Consider the following 26,044-nt stretch of genomic DNA (forward strand, 5'->3'; position numbering starts at 1 on the left):
CGATAAATCAAAGGCCTCTTTTGGACCTCTTCTATCCCTGCTGTGTCTTCTGTCCCTTCTGCTAAGCTAGCAGAGTAAACACACACACACAGATGTACAGAATGTCTGCTAAGCTAGCATAGTAAACACACACACACAGATGTACAGAATGTCTGCTAAGCTAGCAGAGTAAACACACACACACAGATGTACAGAATGTCTGCTAAGCTAGCATAGTAAACACACACACACAGATGTACAGAATGTCTGCTAAGCTAGCATAGTAAACAAAAACACAGATGTACAGAATATGCTGCTCTCACAGTGTAACAGAACACACCACTCCAATAAATATCGATCTCCTAGTACGTCCAATGGAGGAGATCGTAGTTCTTATAGACAGAGAACTATGTATAGCTGTAGATCTCTCGCTCTCTTTCTTTCTATATCTCTCTCTATTTCTCTCTCTCCCTCTACCTCTCTCTCTTTACTTATCTTTTTATTTCTCTCTCTCTCTCTCTCTCTCTCTCTCTCTCTCTCTCTCTCTCTCTCTCTCTCTCTCTCTCTCTCTCTCTCTCTCTCTCTCTCTCTATCTCTCTCTCTCTCTCTCTCTCTCTCTCTCTCGCTCTCTCTCTCTTTCTCTCTCTCTCTCTCTCTCTCTCTCTCTCTCTCTCTCTCTCTCTCTGTCTCTCTCTCTCTCTCTCTCTCTCTCTCTCTCTCTCGCTCTCGCTCTTTCTCTCTCTGTCCTTCTATCTCTCCCCCTCTGGGGTCTACAGCAGCGATATAGTACATTAATGTATATAATCTACTGTACTCATCGTTCCCAGATGAGCTGGCCCCGTTACTTCATGTCTGGGCTCTCTCTCTTTACTTATCTTTTTATTTCTCTCTCTCTCTCTCTCTCTCTCTCTCTCTCTCTCTCTCTCTCTCTCTCTCTCTCTCTCTCTCTCTCTCTCTCTCTCTCTGTCTCTCTCTCTCTCTCTCTCTCTCTCTCGCTCTCGCTCTTTCTCTCTCTGTCCTTCTATCTCTCCCCCTCTGGGGTCTACAGCAGCGATATAGTACATTAATGTATATAATCTACTGTACTCATCGTTCCCAGATGAGCTGGCCCCGTTACTTCATGTCTGGGCATAGGGGACTCTCTAGAGAGGGCGGCCTTCACCAAACTCAACTGTTATGTGTCCATAGCTCCATGCGAGTGCAGTCTTCTCTTGATGAGCCACAGTCAGTGTGTTCTGCGTTAGTTGAATCATTCCTCGCTGGGCTGGAACAATACATCTGGTTTTCCCTAATGGAAATGTTTTAAAAATGCTTATTCTTTGTTTTTGACTTGTGTTGTCTGTTTTTATTTGGTCACTCCTGAGAACAGAATGTTAGTTTTACATCTGTGTGGAGACAGACGAGAGAGAGATAGTGTTGCTTTTAGTTGCCTGTAGTCTTCCACTCAGGCCTTTTAATCAGAGACGAGTTTACAAAAGACGTTAACCACGTTCAGCCGTTATTAATCAGCGCTGTGGCGTTTAATTCCCAGACGCTGTCGAGTCCTAAATGGCTCCCTATAACCTATATAGTGCACATACTTTGACCAGGACCTATAGTAGTGTATTGTATAGGGAATATGGAGCCATTTGGGATGCATCCCTGCCTTTGTCTGTTCCTTAATGCATTCTGATTGGCTGGTTCTAAAGGTATGTCTGCCTAGAGCTCTGCAGAGACAGGGCTGTGTGTGTGTGTGTGTGTGTGTGTGTGTGTGTGTGTGTGTGTGTGTGCGTGCGATATCTCTCCTACAGTACCTGCCTGTGTGTGTGTGATCTCCTCTCTCTCTCTCTGCTATTTATTCTCTCTAAATCCTTTGTTTACTGTGGGCTTTCCAAATGTCACCCCTGTCAGTCAGAGCTCCTAAACCCTCCCATCCATGACATTCCTCCTCTCCTCTCCTCTCCTCTCCTCTCCTCTCCTCTCCTCTCCTCTCCTCTCCTCTCCTCTCCTTTCCTCTCCTCTTCTCTCCTCTCCTCTCCTCTCCTCTCCTCTCCTCTCCTCTCCTCTCCGTGTATCTCTGTAGACAGGTGAGCTAGAGAAGCAGGGATCTTCCCCCTTACAGCCCCCTTCTAGCCCCTCTTCTCACTCTCTCCTCATATCCTCCACCTGTGCCTCTCTCCCCACCTTCCCTTTCCTCCTCTCTCTTTCCTCAAGCTCCCTCCCTTCCATAGATTTCTCCTTCTCTCTCCTAGCCTCCTCTCCTCCCTTCTTTTCATATCTCTGCCTCCCTCTCTCGCTGTCCCTCTGTATTTAGGGATGAACTGATTTGGCAGACACTGTGTACATGTGAGTGAGTGTGTGTGAGTGAGTGAGCATGTGTGTGTGAGTGAGTGTGCGTGTGCGTGAGTATATATGTGCGTGTGTGAGTGAGCATGTCCGTGTGTGCGTGTGTGAGTATGTGCAAGCGTGTGCACACACACACACACTAACCACACACACACACACACACACACACTAACCACACGACACCAAGGTGTGATTCTCTAACAAACAAAGTCAATCAAAGCCAACTAGGTGTTTCCTCACTATTAGTGTGAGAACAACAGAAAGTCGCTATGCTCAATGTGAGTGTTTCCCTTGAGGACTTGTCTCCTCTCCACACCTGCTTGGTCGGTCAGTAGCACCGCTAGCCTGAAACTAATCAACCCTGTCACTTACTAAGATACCTGCCCCACCGACACACACACACACACACACACACACACACACACACACACACACACACACACACGCGCACACACACACACACACACACACACACACACACACACACACACACACACACACACACACACACACACACACACACACACACACACACACACACACACACACAGAGAGAGAGAGAGAGCGTTCACTGCCCGTCACAATCAACATTTCTCAGCCCACTGGTCAAAATCAATCCATAATGAATAATGGATTCAGTCTAATAATTGTGATGTGTGTGTGCTCGTTTGCGTGTGTAAGTGTGTGTATATGAAAGCAAGCACAACCTTCCTCTAATCTCATGCCTGCTGAACATATGATATCTGTTTCTCTCTCTCTCGTCAGAATGTCTCTCATATGGGCCTTTCTCTTCCTATACATGTGTCTCTCATCTGAATGTTTCTCATACAGATCTGTCTCTTCCTATACATGTGTCTCTCATCTGAATCTCTCATACAGATCTGTCTCTTCCTATACATGTTAATCTAATCTGAATGTCTCTCATACAGATCTGTCTCTTCCTATACATGTGTCTCTCATCTGAATGTCTCTCATACAGATCTGTCTCTTCCTATACATGTGTCTCTCATCTGAATGTCTCTCATACAGATCTGTCTCTTCCTATACATGTGTCTCTCATCTGAATGTCTCTCATACAGATCTGTCTCTTCCTATACATGTGTCTCTCATCTGAATGTCTCTCATACAGATCTGTCTCTTCCTATACATGTGTCTCTCATCTGAATGTCTCTCATACAGATCTGTCTCTTCCTATACATGTGTCTCTCATCTGAATGTCTCTCATACAGATCTGTCTCTTCCTATACATGTTCCTCTCATCTGAATGTCTCTCATACAGATCTGTCTCTTCCTATACATGTTCCTCTCATCTGAATGTCTCTCATACAGATCTGTCTCTTCCTATACATGTGTCTCTCATCTGAATGTCTCTCATACAGATCTGTCTCTTCCTATACATGTGTCTCTCATCTGAATGTCTCTCATACAGATCTGTCTCTTCCTATACATGTGTCTCTCATCTGAATGTCTCTCATACAGATCTGTCTCTTCCTATACATGTGTCTCTCATCTGAATGTCTCTCATACAGATCTGTCTCTTCCTATACATGTGTCTCTCATCTGAATGTCTCTCATACAGATCTGTCTCTTCCTATACATGTGTCTCTCATCTGAATGTCTCTCATACAGATCTGTCTCTTCCTATACATGTGTCTCTCATCTGAATGTCTCTCATACAGATCTGTCTCTTCCTATACATGTGTCTCTCATCTGAATGTCTCTCATACAGATCTGTCTCTTCCTATACATGTGTCTCTCATCTGAATGTCTCTCATACAGATCTGTCTCTTCCTATACATGTGTCTCTCATCTGAATGTCTCTCATACAGATCTGTCTCTTCCTATACATGTTCCTCTCATCTGAATGTCTCTCATACAGATCTGTCTCTTCCTATACATGTTCCTCTCATCTGAATGTCTCTCATACAGATCTGTCTCTTCCTATACATGTGTCTCTCATCTGAATGTCTCTCATACAGATCTGTCTCTTCCTATACATGTGTCTCTCATCTGAATGTCTCTCATACAGATCTGTCTCTTCCTATACATGTGTCTCTCATCTGAATGTCTCTCATACAGATCTGTCTCTTCCTATACATGTGTCTCTCATCTGAATGTCTCTCATACAGATCTGTCTCTTCCTATACATGTGTCTCTCATCTGAATGTCTCTCATACAGATCTGTCTCTTCCTATACATGTGTCTCTCAGCTGTTAGATCTCAATGATTGGAAGCATAAATGGTTTCTTCTCTCTTTGGTTTGTGTTGGTTTGTTTGTGCAAATGCTTTCTTTAGGTTATGATGTGTATTCCTGGCAGTTGTTTTAAAGGAATTTGAATTTCGCTAATTTTGTAGTACTTTGATTAGAAATGAACATTCTCTCCTGCTGAAGTCATCTCCACTACAGATATCAACCAGAACAATGGAAACATCAACACATTATACTACTGAAGTCATGTCCACTACAGATATCAACCAGAACAATGGAAACATCATCACATTATACTACTGAAGTCATCTCCACTACAGATATCAACCAGAACAATGGAAACATCATCACATTATACTACTGAAGTCATCTCCACGTCAGATATCAACCAGAACAATGGAAACATCATCACATTATACTACTGAAGTCATCTCCACGTCAGATATCAACCAGAACAATGGAAACATCAACACATTATACTACTGAAGTCATCTCCACGTCAGTTATCAACCAGAACAATGGAAACATCAACACATTATACTACTGAAGTCATCTCCACGTCAGATATCAACCAGAACAATGGAAACATCATCATATTATACTACTGAAGTCATCTCCACTACAGATATCAACCAGAACAATGGAAACATCAACACATTATACTACTGAAGTCATCTCCACTACAGTTATCAACCAGAACAATGGAAACATCAACACATTATACTACTGAAGTCATCTCCACGTCAGATATCAACCAGAACAATGGAAACATCAACACATTATACTACTGAAGTCATCTCCACGTCAGATATCAACCAGAACAATGGAAACATCAACACATTATACTACTGAAGTCATCTCCACGTCAGATATCAACCAGAACAATGGAAACATCAACACATTATACTACTGAAGTCATCTCCACGTCAGATATCAACCAGAACAATGGAAACATCAACACATTATACACTCCTAAAGTCTCGGGCAATCATGTGACATAGCAAGATTGTATCCTTAAGCAATAAGGCCCAGGGGGGTGTGGTGTTTGGCCAATGTATCAGGGCTGTTCTAAGGCACAACTCACCACGGAGTGCTAGGACACAGCCCTTAGCCGTGGTATATTGGCCATATATCACAAACCCCCGAGGTGCATTTGTCACGTTCGTCATAATGATGAGACCAAGGCGCAGAGTGAGTTTTTTTTATTTTAATAAACTGAAACTCACCTAACAAAACAACAAACAACCAAACGAACCGTGAAGCTACTGATGTGCACTAAGGCAACTATACATAGACAAGATCCCACCACACAAATGAGTAAAATGGCTACCTAAATATGATCCCCAATAAGAGACAACGATAAACAGCGTCTCTGATTGGGAACCATATCAGGCCAACATAGACATACAAAAACCCCTAAACATACAAAAACCCTAGACATACAATAACTAGAGTACCCACCCTAGTCACACCCTGACCTAACCAAAATATAGAGAAAAACAGAGATACCTAAGGCCAGGGCCTTGCTATTATAAACTGGTTACCAACCTAGTTAGAGCAGTAAAAATACATGTTTTGTCATACCCATGGTATATGTTCTGATATACCACGGCTTTCAGCCAATCAGCATTCAGGGCTCAAACAACCTTGTTTTTGAATGTATTTTAAGCCTTAACCAGAGATGTGAATTACACCCCCACAGCGAACGACACACCGCAAACGACACACAGAGCTCTAGCGCGACTTCCTGAACTCGTTAGGATTACTTATCTCATATTAATCTTGTCCGTCTATGACAATCAGAAATAGTTTTTGGTTTAAAATCTGTGAATTCTTTTGCTGTCTATAAATCGATCTCTTAATGTACTAGAGTGACAAGACCACGCTCTCCTGCTGCGGTACGATGTGAGGATCATGAGGTAGGGTTCAGCCAGGAGTTGATGACAGTCAGAGGAGCAAATGAAATGGTAAGAGGGACACCCCAGCTAGATATTACTGCACTGTCGGAGCTAGAACCACAAACATTTTGCTACACCCACAATAACATCTGATAAACATGTGAATGTGACCAATAAAATTTGATTTGATGTATAGCAGTGTTTTAGAGAAGAGACAGCCAGTGTTATAACAGTGTTTTAGAGAAGAGACAGCCAGTGTTATAACAGTGTTTTAAGAGGAAGAGACAGCCAGTGTTATAACAGTGTTTTAGAGAAGAGACAGCCAGTGTTATAACAGTGTTTTAGAGAAGAGACAGCCAGTGTTTTAGAGAAGAGACAGACAGTGTTTTAGAGAAGAGACAGCCAGTGTTTTAGAGAAGAGACAGCCAGTGTTTTAGAGAAGAGACAGCCAGTGTTATAACAGTGTTTTAGAGAAGAGACAGCCAGTGTTTTAGAGAAGAGACAGCCAGTGTTTTAGAGAAGAGACAGCCAGTGTTATAACAGTGTTTTAGAGAAGAGACAGCCAGTGTTAATAACAGTATTTTAGAGAAGAGACAGCCAGTGTTATAGATTGTGATTGAGTTAGATTGTATAGATTGTGATTGAGGACCCGGTTCAGTTTACTTCAGGACATTGTCTGTTGTGTTTTATTTATGACAAAATCACATCAAGGCAACTCTTGATCACACAGAAGCATTCACACACTGAGGCAGACACGAATACAACATTTACATTTTAGTAATTTAGCAGACGCTCTTATCCAGAGCGACTTACAGTAGTGAGTGCATACATCGTTTTACTGGTCCCCCATGGGAGTCGAACCCACAACACACGCACACACACACACACACACACACACACACACACACACACACACACACACACACACACACACACACACACACACACACACACACACACACACACACACACACACACACACACACACACTCTTAAATGTTCCTTTTGGAGGCTAGCTATATTCAGTTATATAACCGTGACAGAGTCAATGAGCTTCTAACTAGATTTCCCATAGAGGTTCAAGCCCTGAATCTAATGTAGAGATAACACCATGTACCAGATAGGGGTTCAGGCCCTATGGGAAATCTAATGTAGAGTTAACACCATGTACCAGATAGGGGTTCAGGCCCTATGGGAAATCTAATGTAGAGTTAACACCATGTACCAGATAGGGGTTCAGGCCCTATGGGAAATCTAATGTAGAGTTAACACCATGTACCAGATAGTGGTTCAGGCCCTATGGGAAATCTAATGTAGAGATAACACCATGTACCAGATAGGGGTTCAGGCCCTATGGGAAATCTAATGTAGAGTTAACACCATGTACCAGATAGGGGTTCAGGCCATATGGGAAATCTAATGTAGAGTTAACACCATGTACCAGATAGGGGTTCAGGCCCTATGGGAAATCTAATGTAGAGTTAACACCATGTACCAGATAGTGGTTCAGGCCCTGTGGGAAACCTAATGTAGAGTTAACACCATGTACCAGATAAGGGTTCAGGCCCTAAATCTAATGTAGAGTTAACACCATGTACCAGATAGGGGTTCAGGCCCTAAGTCTAAGGTAGGCTGTATAGTAACGAGTATAGGATAGTAACTGTATGTCACAAGGACTGGCCTATTAGAAACCCATATGTTCTGATTGTTAAAATCATTTGTAGATAGGCTAGTAAGTAACTGGCTAAATCAGAGTAGGTAGGCTAGTAACTGGCTAAATCAGAGTAGATAGGCTAGTAACTGGCTAAAGCAGAGTAGATAGTAACTGGCTAAATCAGAGTAGAGAGGCTAGTAACTGGCTAAATCAGAGTAGATAGGCTACTAACTGGCTAAATCAGAGTAGATAGGCTAGTAACTGGCTAAATCAGAGTAGATAGGCTAGTAACTGGCTAAAGAGGAGTAGATAGGCTAGTAACTGGCTAAAGAGGAGTAGATAGGCTAGTAACTGGCTACATTAGAGTAGATAGGCTAGTAACTGTCCGAAGCAAAGTAGATAGGCTAGTAACTGGCTAAAGCAGAGTAGATAGGCTAGGCTAGTAACTGGCTAAAGCAGAGTAGATAGGCTAGTAACTGGCTAAAGAGGAGTAGATAGGCTAGGCTAGTAACTGGCTAAAGCAGAGTAGATAGGCTAGGCTAGTAACTGGCTAAAGCAGAGTAGATAGGCTAGTAACTGGCTAAAGAGGAGTAGATAGGCTAGTAACTGGCTAAAGAGGAGTAGATAGGCTAGTAACTGGCTAAAGAGGAGTAGATAGGCTAGTAACTGGCTACATTAGAGTAGATAGGCTAGTAACTGTCCGAAGCAAAGTAGATAGGCTAGTAACTGGCTAAAGCAAAGTAGATAGGCTAGTAACTGGCTAAAGCAAAGTAGATAGGCTAGTAACTGGCTAAAGCAGAGTAGATAGGCTAGGCTAGTAACTGGCTAAAGCAGAGTATATGATATGCTACTATAGTAGATGGATGATCTGAAGGGCTGTGTCTGTGCAGGGATTTTGCAGCTAAAGAGGGAGAGCTGCCCCCCACAGAGCGAGCCTGATCGAGGACAGAGAGAGAGATAAATAGAGAGAGTGAGATAGACAGAGAGGGAAGAAGGAGTGAGATGACTTAAATCCTTCTTTCAGCTCAGATCGCCAGATCTGTTTGGAGAGCAGGGTGTGCTGCCATGGCAACCCAGCGAGACACGGACGCTCCTTACAGAGTGTCGCAGCTCACAGCATGTACCCGTATGTGTGTGTGTGTGTGTGTGTTTCACAGCACGCCTGTGTGTTTGTGTGGTTGTGCGTGCGTATGCATACTTGTACGTGTCTGTTGATACTATTTGCTAACTATCAGATTATACTGGAAGTTCTGATTAATGCAGCCATGGTTAGTGTTTCTTGCTGAAATTACTAACACTGTCTCTGTATGTGTGCATGTGAGATCTGTTTGTGTGTGTGTGTGTGTGCGTACGCGTGCGCGTGTGTGTGTTCGTGTGTGTGTGTTCGTGTGTGTGTGTGTGTGTGTGTGTGTTTCACTGTACATCAACCATAAAATGCAGTAAAGTCCACAACAGCTGTTGAATTGATTCACTCCATGTGACACACTAGTACAATATTACACAGCATTGTACAACTTAACACACTACGGTGGAAATGTCCACAGTTCCCTTAACACCAAATAAGAACCATCCTCTGTTTTGATGTAAACATTACTAACATAATTCACTCATTCTCCACTGCATGAAAATACTGACCTTTATAGGATAGAGCTGAGAGAGAGAGAGAGAAAGAGGGGGAGTGGGGGAGAGAGAGGGAGTGGGGGAGAGAGAGAGAGTGAGGGAGAGAGGGGGGGAGTGATATGGGGGAGAGAGAGAGAGAGAGAGAGAGAGAGAGAGAGGGGGGGGGGAGTGATATGGGGGAGCGAGAGAGAGAGAGAGAGAGAGAGAGAGAGATGAGTTCCAGCCAGGTCGCAAGAGTCTGACTGCATTATTAGAGGCAACGTGGCAGTCGGAGCACACACACCTACACACACACCCACACACCTACACACACACCTACACACACACCTAGACACACACACCTACACCTACACACACACACCTACAGTATCTCATTTATTCAGATGTTTCTGATTGGTCTGGAATCAGAACATTATTAAGGTTGTGTCCCTCTTTTCCAGCAGTGTAAATCCTAATACATTGTAATGTGGTCATTACAGACTCATTCCTTACACTCACTAAAATCTTTAGTCATGCTAATTAGCATATGGAATAGAAGTTAGTCAGGGGAATTTTACAGGGAGTTGAGCAGTTCAGTTAGCTACACTAGATCCACTCTGAGCTGGGGAGTTAAGAGGGTTAGAGAGGGCTTTGATTTGGTTGCTGGAAGCAGTGACTCGCCACGCCTGATTCTGGTCCTTCTCTGGCAAGCATCCCATTCCTGTTCCATATTAACATAACCTTTATAATATATAATATATATGGATACTAATATCCCTGTGAGCATCCCAGGCCCATGTTGCCCAGGGTTAAGAACAGAGTACTGTGGATACCAATATTCATGTGAGGATCCCAGGCCCATGTTGCCCAGGGTTAAGAACAGAGTACTGTGGATACCAATATCCCTGTGAGCATCCCAGGCCCATGTTGCCCAGGGTTAAGAACAGAGTACTGTGGATACCAATATTCATGTGAGGATCCCAGGCCCATGTTGCCCAGGGTTAAGAACAGAGTACTGTGGATACCAATATCCCTGTGAGCATCCCAGGCCCATGTTGCCCAGGGTTTAGAACAGAGTACTGTGGGTACCAATATCCCTGTGAGCATCCCAGGCCCATGTTGCCCAGGGTTAAGAACAGAGTACTGTGGATACCAATATTCATGTGAGGATCCCAGGCTCATGTTGCCCAGGGTTAAGAACAGAGTACTGTGGATACCAATATCCCTGTGAGCATCCCAGGCCCATGTTGCCCAGGGTTAAGAACAGAGTACTGTGGATACCAATATTCATGTGAGGATCCCAGGCCCATGTTGCCCAGGGTTAAGAACAGAGTACTGTGGATACCAATATCCCTGTGAGCATCCCAGGCCCATGTTGCCCAGGGTTAAGAACAGAGTACTGTGGATACCAATATCCCTGTGAGCATCCCAGGCCCATGTTGCCCAGGGTTAAGAACAGAGTACTGTGGATACCAATATCCCTGTGAGCATCCCAGGCCCATGTGTCCCAGGGTTTAGAACAGAGTACTGTGGATACCAATATCCCTGTGAGCATCCCAGGCCCATGTTGCCCAGGGTTTAGAACAGAGTACTGTGGATACCAATATCCCTGTGAGCATCCCAGGCCCATGTTGCCCAGGGTTAAGAACAGAGTACTGTGGATACCAATATCCCTGTGAGCATCCCAGGCCCATGTGTCCCAGGGTTAAGAACAAAGTACTGTGGATACCAATATCCCTGTGAGCATCCCAGGCCCATGTTGCCCAGGGTTAAGAACAGAGTACTGTGGATACCAATATCCCTGTGAGCATCCCAGGCCCATGTTGCCCAGGGTTAAGAACAGAGTACTATGGATACCAATATCCCTGTGAGCATCCCAGGCCTATGTGTCCCAGGGTTTAGAACAGAGTACTGTGGATACCAATATCCCTGTGAGCATCCCAGGCCCATGTGTCCCAGGGTTTAGAACAGAGTACTGTGGATACCAATATCCCTGTGAGCATCCCAGGCCCATGTGTCCCAGGGTTTAGAACATACATTGTAGATTAATAATATGACATTGTATTGTTCAGTAAAACTCACTTTAAACCTATTCCACAGATCCCTTGGCCAGAAGTCGTTTAGTCATATGTTAGTAATATTCATTATTATGACATTTTTTATATATATACTGAACAAAAATATAAACGCAGTATGTAAAGTGTTGGTCCCATGTTTCTTGAGCTGAAATAAAAGATCCCACAAATGTTTCCATATGCACAAAAAGCATATTTCTCTCAAATTTTGTGCACAAATTTGTTTACATTCCTGTTAGTGACTATCTCTCCTTTGCCAAGATAATCCATCCACCTGAATGGTGTGAGATATCAATAAGCTGATTAAAAATCATTGCAAAGTTGGACCTTGTGCTGGGGACAATAAAAGGCCACTCTAAAATGTGTAGTTTGGCATCGTAACCGACTTAAGCGGGCAAATGCTCACCTTCGATGTCCACTGGCACGCTGGAGAAGTGTGCTCTTCACAGATGAATCCCGGTTTCACCTGTACTGGGGAGATGGCAGACAGCGTGTATGGCGTCGTATGGATGAGCGGTTTGCTGATGTCAACGTTGTGAACAGAGTGCACCATGGTGGTGGTGGGGTTATGGTAAGGGTAGGTATAAACTACGGACAAAGAACACATTTCCATTTTATTGAAGGCAATTTAAGTGCTCAAAGATACCGTGATGAGATTCTGAGGCCCGTTGTCCTGCCATTCATCCACTGCCATCACCTCATGTTTCAGCATGATAATGCACGGCCCCATGTCGCAATGATTTTTACACAATTCCTGGAAGCTGAAAATGTCCCAGTTATTCCATGGCCTGCATACTCACCAGACATGTCACCCATTGAGCCTGTTTGGAACACTCTGAACATGTACGACAGCGTGTTCCAGTTCCCACCAATATCCAGCAACTTCGCACAGCCATTGAAGAGGAGTGGGACAACATTCCACAGGCCACAATCAACAGCCTGATTAACTCTATGAGAAGGAGATGTGTCATGCTGCATGAGACAAATGGTCACCCCAGATACTGACTGGTTTTCTGATCCATTACTTTTTTTAAGGTAACTAAGATGCATACCTGTATTCCCAGTCATGATATCCGTAGATTAGGGCCTAATTTATATATTTCAATTGACTGATTTCCTTATATGAACTGTGTAGAATCTTAGAAATTTGAGCAAGTTGCGTTTATATTTTTGTTCGGTGTAGATAGATCTGTTTCTGAATAGCTTTACAGTATTTCATATTTAGAGATTTGAGAACCGCTGCTGGACAGTATGGGGTTACATGGGGTTTCAGTGTTGGATAAGTGATGAGTGATTAGTACTAATTAATCTGGTCATAGATAAGAGAGAGAAAAAAATGATGAGATAGAGGGAGCGAGAAAAAAGAGAGTGAGTAGGGTGAGCGGGTTAGAGAGAGAAAGAGAGAGAGTAGGGTGAGAGGGTTAGAGAGAGAAAGAGAGAGAGTAGGGTGAGAGGGTTAGAGAGAGAAAGAGAGTGAGTAGGGTGAGAGGGTTAGAGAGAGAAAGAGAGTGAGTAGGGTGAGAGGGTTAGATAGAGAAAGAGAGAGAGAGGGAGGGAGAAAAAAGAGAGTGAGTAGGGTGAGAGGGTTAGAGAGAGAAAGAGAGAGAGAGGGAGGGAGAGAGAAAGAGAGAGAGTAGGGTGAGAGGGTTAGAGAGAGAAAGTGAGAGAGTAGGGTGAGAGGGTTAGAGAGAGAAAGAGAGAGAGTAGGGTGAGAGGGTTAGAGAGAGAAAGAGAGAGAGTAGGGTGAGAGGGTTAGAGAGAGAAAGAGAGAGAGTAGGCTGAGAGGGTTAGAGAGAGAAAGAGAGAGAGTAGGGTGAGAGGGTTAGAGAGAGAAAGAGAGAGAGTAGGGTGAGAGGGTTAGAGAGAGAAAGAGAGAGAGTAGGGTGAGAGGGTTAGAGAGAGAAAGAGAGAGAGTAGGGTGAGAGGGTTAGAGGGTTAGAGAGAGAAAGAGAGAGAGAGGGAGGGAGAGAGAAAGAGAGAGAGTAGGGTGAGAGGGTTAGAGAGAGAAAGAGAGAGAGGGAGGGAGAGAGAAGGAGAGAGAGTAGGGTGAGAGGGTTAGAGAGAGAGAGAAAGAGAGAGAGAGGGAGGGAGGACAGTGGCAGTTATAGGTCAAAGCGAACAGACAGATGAGAAGCAGGGGATGGGAGCATGCATGGAACGAGGGATGGAGAGGAATGGATACATGATACCAAGACAGACACAGATGGACAGACAGACAGGCAGACAATTCCTGCTCTGCCTGAAGCCTGCTCAGGTGTTCACCGGTTTAACAGTGTGGTAGGTCTACACACACACACACACACACACACACACACACACATACACACACACACACACACAGACACACACAGACACACACACACACACACACACACACACGCACACACACACACACACACACTCTCCCTATTCTCTTTTGCATACACCCCTTTCTTTCCCTCTTTTCTCAGGCCTTCTAACTCTTCCTCTTTCATCATCCTCCCATCTTATCTCATGCATCCTAAATGTTTTTTTTCTCTTGTTCAATCTCTCCTTCCTTTTTCATGTTCTTCTTCACTAACTGCAGGAAGACTAAACCCTGGAATCCTTTTTGTTTTTGCTTCAGCTAATTTTTTAGCACATAAAAGCTCTCTGTCCTGCACTCTCTCTGTCTCTCTCTGTCCTGCACTCTCTCTGTCTCTCTCTCTGTCCTGCACTCTCTCTGTCTCTCTCTGTCCTGCACTCTCTCTGTCTCTCTCTCTGTCCTGCACTCTCTCTGTCTCTCTCTGTCCTGCACTCTCTCTGTCTGATGTGCCAGAGAGGAGAATAGTACGTAACAGAGATACACTTAATCGTCCGTGCTCAATATTGCTCTCCTGAGGCAGAGAGACAGAGCTACAGCCCAAATGGTACCCTGTTCCCTATATGGTCTATCACATGGCCCCTGGTCAGAAGTAGTGCACTATAAGGGGAATAGGGTGCCATTTTCGGACAGATCCCGAGAAACAGAGAAAGGTCCTGGGGGAATTGGCTTCCAGCAAATCAGTGGTTGGTTTTTGAAACGGCCATTACGAACTGTTTAAGAGCCTGACGGTGTGGGTTCAAATGTTCAAATGTAAATGTCACTGACATGTCTACCTCAGCTCATCCTTGCAGAGAAGCACTAAAAACAAACAAGCAACTAAGAAAAGGACAAAAGATATCTCATATTACCATACTGTATGTAACCTGAGAAACAAGGTTCATGAAATTGACAACTTATTAACATCAGAAATTATTCATATTCTGGCCATCTCTGAAACACACTTAGATAATTCCTTGGATGATTCAGACATGGTTATAGAATATACAGGACAGATAGAAATGCCAATGGAGGAGGTGTTACCATGTTTGTCCAGAATCATATTCCTGCTAGGCTGAGAGAACATCTCATGTCAGATGATGTGGAAGTAATATGGCTACTGGTTCATCTGCCTTACCTAAAGCCTATTATCGTAAAAAGTTGCTATAGACCGCAAAGTGCTAAAAGTCAGTATTTGGACTACTGTATATGTGTGAAATGTTGGATAATGTTTGTGATATCAACAGAGAGATACATTGGGGCAAAAAAATATTTAGTCAGCCACCAATTGTGCAAGTTCTCCCACTTAAAAATATGAGAGAGGCCTGTAATTTTCATCATAGGTACACTTCAACTATGACAGACAAAATGAGAAAAAAAATCCAGAAAATCACATTGTAGGATTTTTAATGAATTTATTTGCAAATTATGGTGGAAAATACGTTTTTGGTCAATAACAAAAGTTTACCTCAATACTTTGTTATATACCCTTTGTTGGCAATGACAGAGGTCAAACGTTTTCTGTAAGTCTTCACAAGGTTTTCACACACTGTTGCTGGTATTTTGGCCCATTCCTCCATGCGGATCTCCTCTAGAGCAGTGATGTTTTGGGGCTTTCAACTCCCTCCGAAGATTTTCTATTGGGTTGAGATCTGGAGACTGGCTCGGCCACTCCAGGACCTTGAAATGCTTCTTACGAAGCCACTCCTTCATGCTGAAAGACCCAGCCACGTTTCATCTTCAATGCCCTTGCTGATGGAAGGAGGTTTTCACTCAAAATCTCACGATACATGGCCCCATTCATTCTTTCCAATACACGGATCAGTCGTCCTGGTCCCTTTGCAGAAAAACAGCCCTAAAGCATGATGTTTCCACCCCCATGCTTCACAGTAGGTATGGTGTTCTTTGGATGCAACTCAGCATTCTTTGTCCTCCAAACACGACGAGTTGAGTTTTTACCAAGAAGTTTGGTTTCATCTGACCATATGACATTCTCCCAATCTTCTTCTGGATCATCCAAATGCTCTCTAGCAAACTTCAGACGGGCCTGGACATGTACTGGGTTAAGCAGGGCGACACTTCTGGCAGTGCAGGATTTGAGTCCCTGGCGGCGTAGTGTGTTACTGATGGTAGGCTTTGTTACTTTGGTCCCAGCTCTCTGCAGGTCATTCACTAGGTCCCCCTCGTGTGGTTCTGAGATTTTTGCTCACCGTTCTTGTGATCATTTTGACCCCACAGGGTGAGATCTTGCATGGAACCCCAGATCGAGGGAGATTATTAGCGGTCTTGTATGTCTTCCATTTCCTAATAATTGCTCCCACAGTTGATTTCTTCAAACCAAGCTGCTTACCTATTGCAGATTCAGTCTTCCCAGCCTGGTGCAGGTCTACAATTTTGTTTCTGGTGTCCTTTGACAGCTCTTTGCTCTTGGCCATAGTGGAGTTTGGAGTGTGACTGTTTGAGGTTGTGGACAGGTGTCTTTTATACTGATAACAAGTTCAAACAGGTGCCATTAATACAGGTAACGAGTGGAGGACAGAGGAGCCTCTTAAAGAAGAAGTTGCAGGTCTGTGAGAGCCAGAAATCTTGCTTGTTTGTAGGTGACCAAATACTTATTTTCAATCATAATTTGCAAATAAATTCATTAAAAGTCCTACAATGTGATTTTCTGGATTTTCTTTCTCATTTTGTCTGTCATAGTTGAAGTGTACCTATGATGAAAATTACAGGCCTCTCTCATCTTTTTAAGTGGGAGAACTTGCACAGTTGGTGGCTGACTAAATACTTTTTTGCCCCACTGTATATATTTTGGATGACCGAAATATTGACTTGATATCATCAAGCTGCCCACTCAAAAATAAGCTCCAAACTGTAACCACTGCCTGCAATCTGGTTCAAGTCATCAGTCAACCATTCACGTGTGCTCCCTCTTCGGCCTCTAGGTCACCAGGCTGCTCGTTATGGCGCACACCTGTAACCATCATTACACGCACCTGCGCGTTGTCAGACTCACCTGGACTCCATCACCTCCTTGATTACCTGCCCTATATATGTCACTCCCTTTGGTTCCTTCCCCAGGTATCATTGTTTCTGTTTCTGGTCTGTGCGTTGTTCGAGGGTCTTGTTTTATATTATGTTCTGTTTACTTTATTAAAACACTCCCTGAACCTGCTTCCCGACTCTCGTTACTCAACCTACCAGGGTATTTACAAACAGAACAGGAACTAAATCATCCACGCGTATTGATCACATCTTTACTAATGTTGCAGAAATCTGCTTTAAAGCCGTATCCACACCCATCGCATATAGTGATGATATATTTACAAAAAACAATTTTTCAAAGACTGGACTTAAAATTGTGTATAAACGATCATACAAGAGGTTGTGCAATTATTCATATGTCAAAGATGTGAAAAATATTTGTTGGTCTGATGTGTGTAATGAGAAACATCCAGACGCTGCACTTGAAGCATTTATGAAATTGCTTCTTCCGCTTACTGATATGCATGCGCCCATCTAGAAAGACTGTTAGAACTGCCAAATCCCCATGGATAGATGAATTTATAAACTCTATAGCTGAGAGCAATGAGGCAAAGGGAATAGCAAATAAGTCTGACAACACAGTAGACTGGCAAACATACCGTAACTTGAGAAGTCCCGTAACTAAACAAAAAGAAGAAGAAATTATACTATGGAACAAATAACAATTATATAAAGAATGATAGTAAAAAGCTCTGGAATACTTTCATTGAGGCAGAAGATAATAACAAAATCCTTTGATATTGCCCTCCACTTTAATAACTTTTTTTGTTGACAAGATTAGCAAACAACAACAACAAATGCTGAGCCTTCATATTCATGCATAATGGACCAAATAATGAAAGACGAGCACTGCAATTTGAGTTCCACAAAGTGGGTGTGGAAGAGGTGAAAACATGGTTGCTATTTATAAATAAGGACAAATCACCCGGCATAGGTCACCTGGATGGTCAATTGTTGAGGTTGGTAGCGGAATACAACTCCTGTTTGCCACATCTTCAATTTAAGCCTAGAAGACGGTGTGCCCCCAGACATGGAGGGAGACAAAGGACATTCCACTACCCAAGAATAGCAGAGCACCATTTATTGGTTCAAACAGCCAATCAATCAGCCTGTTGCTTAGCAAACTTATTTTTTTCTTTTTTTATTGTGTTTAATCAAATCTAAAGTTGTTTTACAGAAAACAAATGAACAACAGACTTTCAGTATGTGTACAGGGAAGGGCACTTAACATGCTCGGCACAGACACAAATGACTGATCATTGGGTTAAATAAATTGACAGTAAGAAGATTTTGGGAGCTGTTTTGTTAGACTTTTGTGCAACTTTTAATGTCATTGATCATAACCTATTGCTGACAAAAACGTAGGTGTTATGGATTTGCATCCCCTGCCTAATTATGGTAAATACCTATCTAATAGAACACAGAGGGTTTTCGTTAATGGAAGCCTCTCATGCAAATTCAGTTGAGTTTGGTGTACCGCAGGGCAGCCGGCTAGGGACATGATTTCTGTTTTCTGTTTTTACTAATGACCTTCCACTGAGCTTGAATAAAGCCTGTGTCTATGTATGCTGACAACTCAACAGCATACATGTAGGCTGCAACAGTAAAATAAATAACTGAGTCACGTAACATAAAGCTCCAGTCAGTCTTAGAATGGGTAACTAGCAATAGGCTGGAGTTAAATATCTAAAAACATAAAAGCATAATTTTTGGGTCAAATCACTTGCTCAACGCTAAAACTCGTTTAGATCTATTATTGAATCATGTGGCTATTGAGCAAGTTGAGGAGACTAAAATGCTGGGTGTAACCCCAGACAGTAAGCTGTCATGGTCAAAACAGGCTATTACTAGCCTGTTCAACCTCTCTTTTGTATCATCTGAGATGCCCAAAGATTGGAAACCTGCAACGGTCATCACACTCTTCAATGGGGGAGACACTCTCGACCAAAACTGTTACAGACCTATATCCATCCTGCCCTGCCTTTCTAAAATCTTTGAAAGCCAAGTTAACAAACAGATCACCGACCATTTCGAATCCCACCTTTACCTTCTCCACTATGCAATCTGCAATTTTCCGAGCTGGTCATGACTGCACTTCAGTCACGCTAAAGGTCCTAAACGATATCATAACCGCCATCGATAAAAGACAGTACTGTGCAGCTGTCTTCATCGACCTGGCCAAGGCTTTCGACTCTGTCAATCACTGTTCTTATCGGCAGACTCAATTGCCTCGGTTTCTCAAATGACTGCCTCGCCTGGTTCACCAACTACTTCTCAGATAGAGTTCAGTGTGTCAAATCGGAGGGCCTGCTGTCCGGACCTCTGGCAGTCTCTATGGGGGTGCCACAGTGTTCAATTCTCGGGCCGACTCTTTTCTCTGTATATATCAATGGTATCGCTCTTACTGCTGGTGATTCTCTGATCCACCACTACGCAGATGACACCATTCTGTATGCATCTGGCCCTTCTTTGGACATTGTGTTAACAAACATCCAAACAAGCTTCAATGCCATACAACACTCCTTCCGTGGCCTCCAACTGCTTCTAAATGCTAGTAAAACTAAATGCATGCTCTTCAACCGATCGCTGCCCGTACCCGCCTGCCCGACTAGCATCACTACTCTGGACAGTTCTGACTTAGAATATGTGGACAACTACAATTACCTAGGTGTCTGGTTAGACTGTAAACTCTCCTTCCAGACTCACTTTAAGCATCTCCAATCCAAAATTAAATGTAGAATCGGCTTCCTATTTCACAACAAAGTCTCCTTCACTCATGATGTCAAACATACCCTCGTAAAACTGACTATCCTACCAATCCTTGACTTCGGCGATGTAATTTACAAAATAGCCTCCAGAAATCTACTCAGCAAACTGGATGTAGTCTATCACAGTGCCATCCATTTTGTCACCAAACCCCATATACTACCCACCACTGCGACCTGTATGCTCTCGTTGGCTGGCCCTCGTTACATTTTCGTCGCCAAACCCGTTGGCTCCAGGTCATCTATAAGTCTCTGCTAGGTAAAACCCTGACTTATGTCAGCTCACTGGTCACCATATCAACCCCCACCAATAGCACGCGCTCGAGCAGGTATATTTCACTGGTCATCCCAAAAGCCAACACTTCCTTTGGCCACATTTCCTTCCAGTTCTCTGCTGCCAATGACTGGAATGAATTGCAAAAATCACTGAAGCTGGAGACTTATATCTCCCTCTCTAACTTTAAGCATCAGCTGTCAGAGCAGCTTACCAATCACTGTACCTGTACACAGCCAATCTGTAAATAGCACAACCAACTACCTCATCCCCATATTGTTATTTATTGTCTTGCTCTTTTGCACCCCAGTATCTCTACTTGCACATCATCATCTGCGCATCTATCACTCCAGTGTTAATGCTAAATTCAAATTATTTTGCCTCTGTGGCCTATTTATTGCCTTACCTCCCTAATCTTCTATATTTGCACACACTGTGCATAGATTTTTCTATTGTGTTATTGACTGTACATTTGTTTATGTGTAACTCTGTGTTGTTGTTTGTCGCACTGCTTTGCTTTATCTTGGCCAGGTCACAGTTGTTCCTAACTGGCCTACCTGGTTAAATAAAGGTGAATTTAAAATAAATAAAATAATAAATATAGACTCAATGGTTGCTAAAAATGGGAAGAGGTCTGTCCATGATAACGAGTTGCTCTGCCTTCTTGACATCTCAGTCGACCAGACAGGTCCTACAGGCCCTAGTTTTGTCGCACCTGGACTACTGCCCAGCTGTGTGGTCATGTGTGGCAAAGAAGGACATAGGTCAATTGCAGTTGGTCCAGAAAAAGCAGCACATATCACACTTAGATGTGTACAAAAGGAAAGTGTCAGTAACATGCATGTCAGTTTCTACTGGCTCAAAGTTGAGGAGAGATTGACTGCATCACTATTGGTCTTTGTGCGAGATATTGATGTGTTGAAGGTACCGATCTGTCTGTTCAAGCAGTTGGAACACAGTTCAGACTTTCATCTGTACAACACAAGACATACAACCAGAGGTCTTTCACAGTCCCCAGGTCCAGAACAAAGGCTGGGAAACACACAATATTAAATAGTGCCAAGACTACATGGAACTCTGCCTCCCCAGGTAACTCAAGCTAGAAATAAAACCAGTTTCAAAACAGATAAAAGAACACCTTACTGCACAAAGGGGACTATGAAGAGACAGCCATTATATATATTTTGTATTGTAATTCGCACTGTACTATGTATTAGACCTAGATATTGTGTGTATCTACTGATATGTAGGCTATGTGTTTAAATGTATGTATTTCAGTCCTTGACTTATAATAGTCTGTACTATGTATTATGTCATGTTACATGTGGACCCCAGGAAGGGTAGCTGCTGATTTTGCAGCGGTTCATAGGGATACTAATAAATACCAAATACCAAAATGACAGCTGTGACTAAGTGGCCTCCTCGTCCTCCTCTCATTATTAATCACCACCAATGAATGTGTGTGGCTCCGTGAAACACGCTGGTAACTTCCTTAAGGTGAGGTGAATGTGGTGTACTTCCTTTGTGATGCTGAGTTATCTCGTCTCAGCACATTTAACACAGCTCTCCCAGAGCCTTGATGGAAGTACGGTATGAGAGAGGCAGGGTGTGCATCCCAAATGGCACCCTATTCCCTAAATATGGGCCCTGGTCAAAAGTAGTGGACTACTGTGTGAAGGGAATATGTTGTTCATTTGGGACACAACCAGGGTGTCTGATGATGAGACACAGACAGAGACATGCTGTACTGTTAGGGAGTCGGGGTGGAGGATGGATACTGTCATGTGATGCTAGATAGGTCAGAGTCATGTGAAAGGCAGAGGCTTTGGTTGGGTTTGTTATAATGTATAAGCATGTGAATGAGGTCCTAATGGAGAGTTACGCAGATGGTTTGATTTATTTAGGTCTCCTTTATGTCCTTCTCCCCTTCAAGTCTAGCTGGACATATCCTAGGGGTTGTATGTGTCGGTGTAGGTGCCTCTAACACCTGTCTCTGGCTGTTTCTCCCTCTAGGTCTCTGTCAGGGCGGATAGTGGGTGGCGTGTGGTGGTTCTTCACTCTCATCATCATCTCGTCCTACACGGCCAACCTAGCTGCTTTCCTCACAGTGGAGAGGATGGTGTCCCCCATAGAGAGTGCTGAGGACCTGGCTAAACAGACTGAGATCGCCTACGGAACTCTGGATGCTGGCTCCACCAAAGAGTTCTTCAGGGTGAGACCTGTGGTTTACTCATAGACACACATCTGTTTGACTAGCATGTACATGTAGTTTACACACACACACGCACACGCACGCACGCACACACACACACACACACGCACACACACACACACACACACAGATGCCCCCCCACCCCCACCACACACACACATACACAGATCCCCCCTCCCCCACACACAATCCTAACCCCTCCTCTCTCCCCAGCGGTCTAAGATTGCGGTGTTTGAGAAGATGTGGTCGTACATGAAGTCGGCCGACCCCTCAGTGTTTGTGAAGACCACAGACGAGGGAGTGATGAGGGTCAGGAAGTCCAAAGGGAAGTACGCCTACCTGTTAGAGTCCACCATGAACGAGTACATCGAGCAGAGGAAACCCTGTGACACCATGAAGGTGGGGGGGAACCTGGACTCTAAAGGATACGGTATCGCCACGCCCAAGGGCTCACCCCTCAGGTAATAACGTGGAGCTGCACCTCTGCCTCAGAGCTGGAAATGGCTTAGGCATCTTTGTTTTGCATGTTTTTATTTTATTTATGGAGATACTGGATGCATCCCAAATGGCACCCTTTTCCCTATATTGTGCACTACTTTTGACCAAGGCCCACAGGGTTGTGGTCAAAGGTAGTGGACTATGTAGGGAATAGAGTACCACTATAAACATCAAACACTTGGCCCTGCATGACCCACTGGTTTATCGGTGTCAGAAGCAGCATGTAAGACCTAATGTTAAAAGGTGTCTATATTTTCACCATGGAAACTTGACGTGACCTCTATGACTACAATCTTAGAAACAAAGGTGCTCTCTAGAACCTAAAATGGTTCTTTGGCTGTCCCCATAGGAGAGCCCTTTGAAGAACCCTTTGTTGTTCCATGTAGAATCATTTTGGGTTCCATGTAAAATCCTTTTCACAGAGGGTTCTACAGTACATGGAACCCAAAAGGGTTCTCCTACTGTCGAAGAACCATTTTAAGCTCTAGAGAGCACCTTCTTTTCTGAGACTGTAGACATAGAGGTTACCTTTTGGAACACTTTTTCTAACTGTGTACTGTAGAGCTGAATATCTCTGTCTGTGTAACCTCTATGACTACTGCAGAGCTGAATATCTCTGTCTGTGTAACCTCTATGACTACTGCAGAGCTGAATATCTCTGTCTGTGTAACCTCTATGACTACTGCAGAGCTGAATATCTCTGTCTGTGTAACCTCTATGACTACTGCAGAGCTGAATATCTCTGTCTGTGTAACCTCTATGACTACTGCAGAGCTGAATATCTCTGTCTGTGTAACCTCTATGACTACTGCAGAGCTGAATATCTCTGTCTGTGTAACCTCTATGACTACTGCAGAGCTGAATATCTCTGTCTGTGTAACCTCTATGACTACTGCAGAGCTGAATATCTCTGTCTGTGTAACCTCTATGACTACTGCAGAGCTGAATATCTCTGTGTCTGTGCGAGCTAAAGCCTTGCTAAGCCCTTGACATCCACCACCTAGGGCTTGGTCAGGCTGACCGCACTCTGAGTGCTTACAGAAGTGGTCTGTGGAAGCCTTATCCCCCCTTTCTTTCCTCCCTCCTTCAGAAACACTTATTCTGCTTTCCTTTACTCTCCTCTACTCCCCTCAACTCTCCTTTCTTCTCTTCTCCTCTCTCTTCTGTTCTCTTATCTCCTCTCTTCTCCTCTAGTCCCCTCAACTCTCCTTTCTTCTCTTCTCCTCTCTCTTCTGTTCTCTTATCTCCTCTCTTCTCCTCTACTCCCCTCAACTCTCCTTTCTTCTCTTCTCCTCTCTCTTCTGTTCTCTTATCTCCTCTCTTCTCCTCTAGTCCCCTCAACTCTCCTTTCTTCTCTTCTCCTCTCTCTTCTGTTCTCTTATATCCTCTCTTGTCCTCTCTCATCTCTTCTCTTCTGTTCTCTCCTCTCTTCTCTCTCCCCTGTTCTCCTCTCTTCTCCTCTCTCATCTCTTCTCTCTCCCCTGTTCTCCTCTCTTCTCTTCTCTCTTCTGTTCTCTCTTCTCTTCTCTCTCCCCTGTTCTCCTCTCTTCTCCTCTCTCCTCTCTTCTCCTCTCTCATCTCTTCTCTCTCCTCTGTTCTCCTCTCCTCTCTTCTCCTCTCTCCTCTCTTCTCCTCTCGCATCTCTTCTCTCTCCTCTGTTCTCCTCTCCTCTACTCCCCTCAACTCTCCTTTCTTCTCTTCTCTTCTCTCTTCTTTTCTCTTATCTCCTATCTTCTCCTCTCTCATCTCTTCTCTCTCCCCTGTTCTCCTCTCTTCTCCTCTCTTCTCCTCTCTCATCTCTTCTCTCTCCCCTGTTCTCCTCTCTCATCTCTACTCCCCTCAACTCTCCTTTCTTCTCTTCTCCTCTCTCATCTCTTCTCTCTCCCCTGTTCTCCTCTCTTCTCCTCTCTCCTCTCTTCTCTCTTCTCACTTCTCTCTCCTCTGTTCTCCTCTCCTCTCTTCTCCCCTTCCTCTCTTCTCCTCTCTTCTCCTCCCTCCTCTCTTCTCCTCTCTTCTCCTCTCTCATCTCTTCTCTCTCTCCTGTTCTCCTCTCTTCTCCTCTCTCATCTCTTCTCCTCTCTTCTCCTCTCTCATCTCTACTCCCCTCAACTCTCCTTTCTTCTCTTCTCTCTTCTGTTCTCTTATCTCCTCTCTTCTCCTCTCTCATCTCTTCTCTCTCCCCATGTTCTCCTCTCTTCTCCTCTCTTCTCTCTTCTCTCTTCTCTCTTCTCTCTCCCCTGTTCTCCTCTCTTCTCCTCTCTCCTCTCTTCTCTCTTCTCTCTTCTCTCTTCTCTCTTCTCGCTTCTCTCTCCTCTGTTCTCCTCTCCTCTCTTCTCCCCTTCCTCTCTTCTCCTCTCTTCTCCTCCCTCCTCTCTTCTCCTCTCTTCTCCTCTCTCATCTCTTCTCTCTCTCCTGTTCTCCTCTCTTCTCCTCTCTGTTCTCCTCTCCTCTCTTCTCCTCCCTCCTCTCTTCTCCTCTCTCATCTCTTCTCTCTTCCTTGTTCTCCTCTCTTCTCCTCTCTTTGTTCTCCTCTCCTCTCTTCTCTCTCAGACTGATGTTGTCAGGCTTTATTTGTGAAAAGATTAGAAAAACTGTTTTTTGGGGGGCGGGAGGGGGGAATTATTTGTATTATTATTAATGATTATTTTATAACAGCTAAAGCAGACAACACCCGCCTAACCTCATCTTTCATGACTACAGTCCATGTCATACATGTATTCTGTTCCAGAAAGATTGCAGGAGTCATGTGGATCTTTGAATTCAACCATAATCATCTCAATTTATTTTAATGAGAAGCCTCCTATGGGGAGATTGCATTTATTTTAATGAGAAGCCTCCTATGGGGAGGGAAGTCTCCTATTTAGTGTCATTGAATAGTCATTTAGTGGACTTTCTCAGTAGGTTGCCTGCACGAAGCGAAGGTCCTTACTCACAATGAATTTCTCTCATTTCAATTTCTCTCTCTCTCTCTCTCTCTCTCTCTCTCTCTCTCTCTCTCTCTCTCTCTCTCTCTCTCTCTCTCTCTCTCTCTCTCTCTCTCTCTCTCTCTCTCTCTCTCACTCACTCACTCACTCATTCACACACTCACACACACACACACACACACACACACACACACACACACACACACACACACACACACACTGAGAGTGATCGGTGGTATTGACAGAGAAGATCATTACTCAGATAATGTT

The 26,044-nt window shown here is 43.9% G+C and overlaps 1 protein-coding gene across 2 annotated transcripts in view; it reads left to right on the top strand.

Moving 5' to 3' along the window:
- The window catches only part of LOC139366480 (glutamate receptor, ionotropic, AMPA 1a), a 181,134-nt gene that overhangs the window by 142,072 nt on the left and 13,018 nt on the right, over positions 1 to 26,044 (top strand). For both annotated transcript variants that reach the window (XM_071103992.1, XM_071103991.1), the window contains exons 12-13: positions 22,154 to 22,352; positions 22,566 to 22,813. In XM_071103992.1, coding sequence (XP_070960093.1) covers positions 22,154 to 22,352; positions 22,566 to 22,813 — 447 coding nt within the window. The remainder of the gene's footprint in view (positions 1 to 22,153; positions 22,353 to 22,565; positions 22,814 to 26,044) is intronic.

This window comes from Oncorhynchus clarkii, chromosome 14, assembly GCF_045791955.1.
Source record: "Oncorhynchus clarkii lewisi isolate Uvic-CL-2024 chromosome 14, UVic_Ocla_1.0, whole genome shotgun sequence".
Taxonomy (NCBI): Eukaryota; Metazoa; Chordata; class Actinopteri; order Salmoniformes; family Salmonidae; genus Oncorhynchus; species Oncorhynchus clarkii.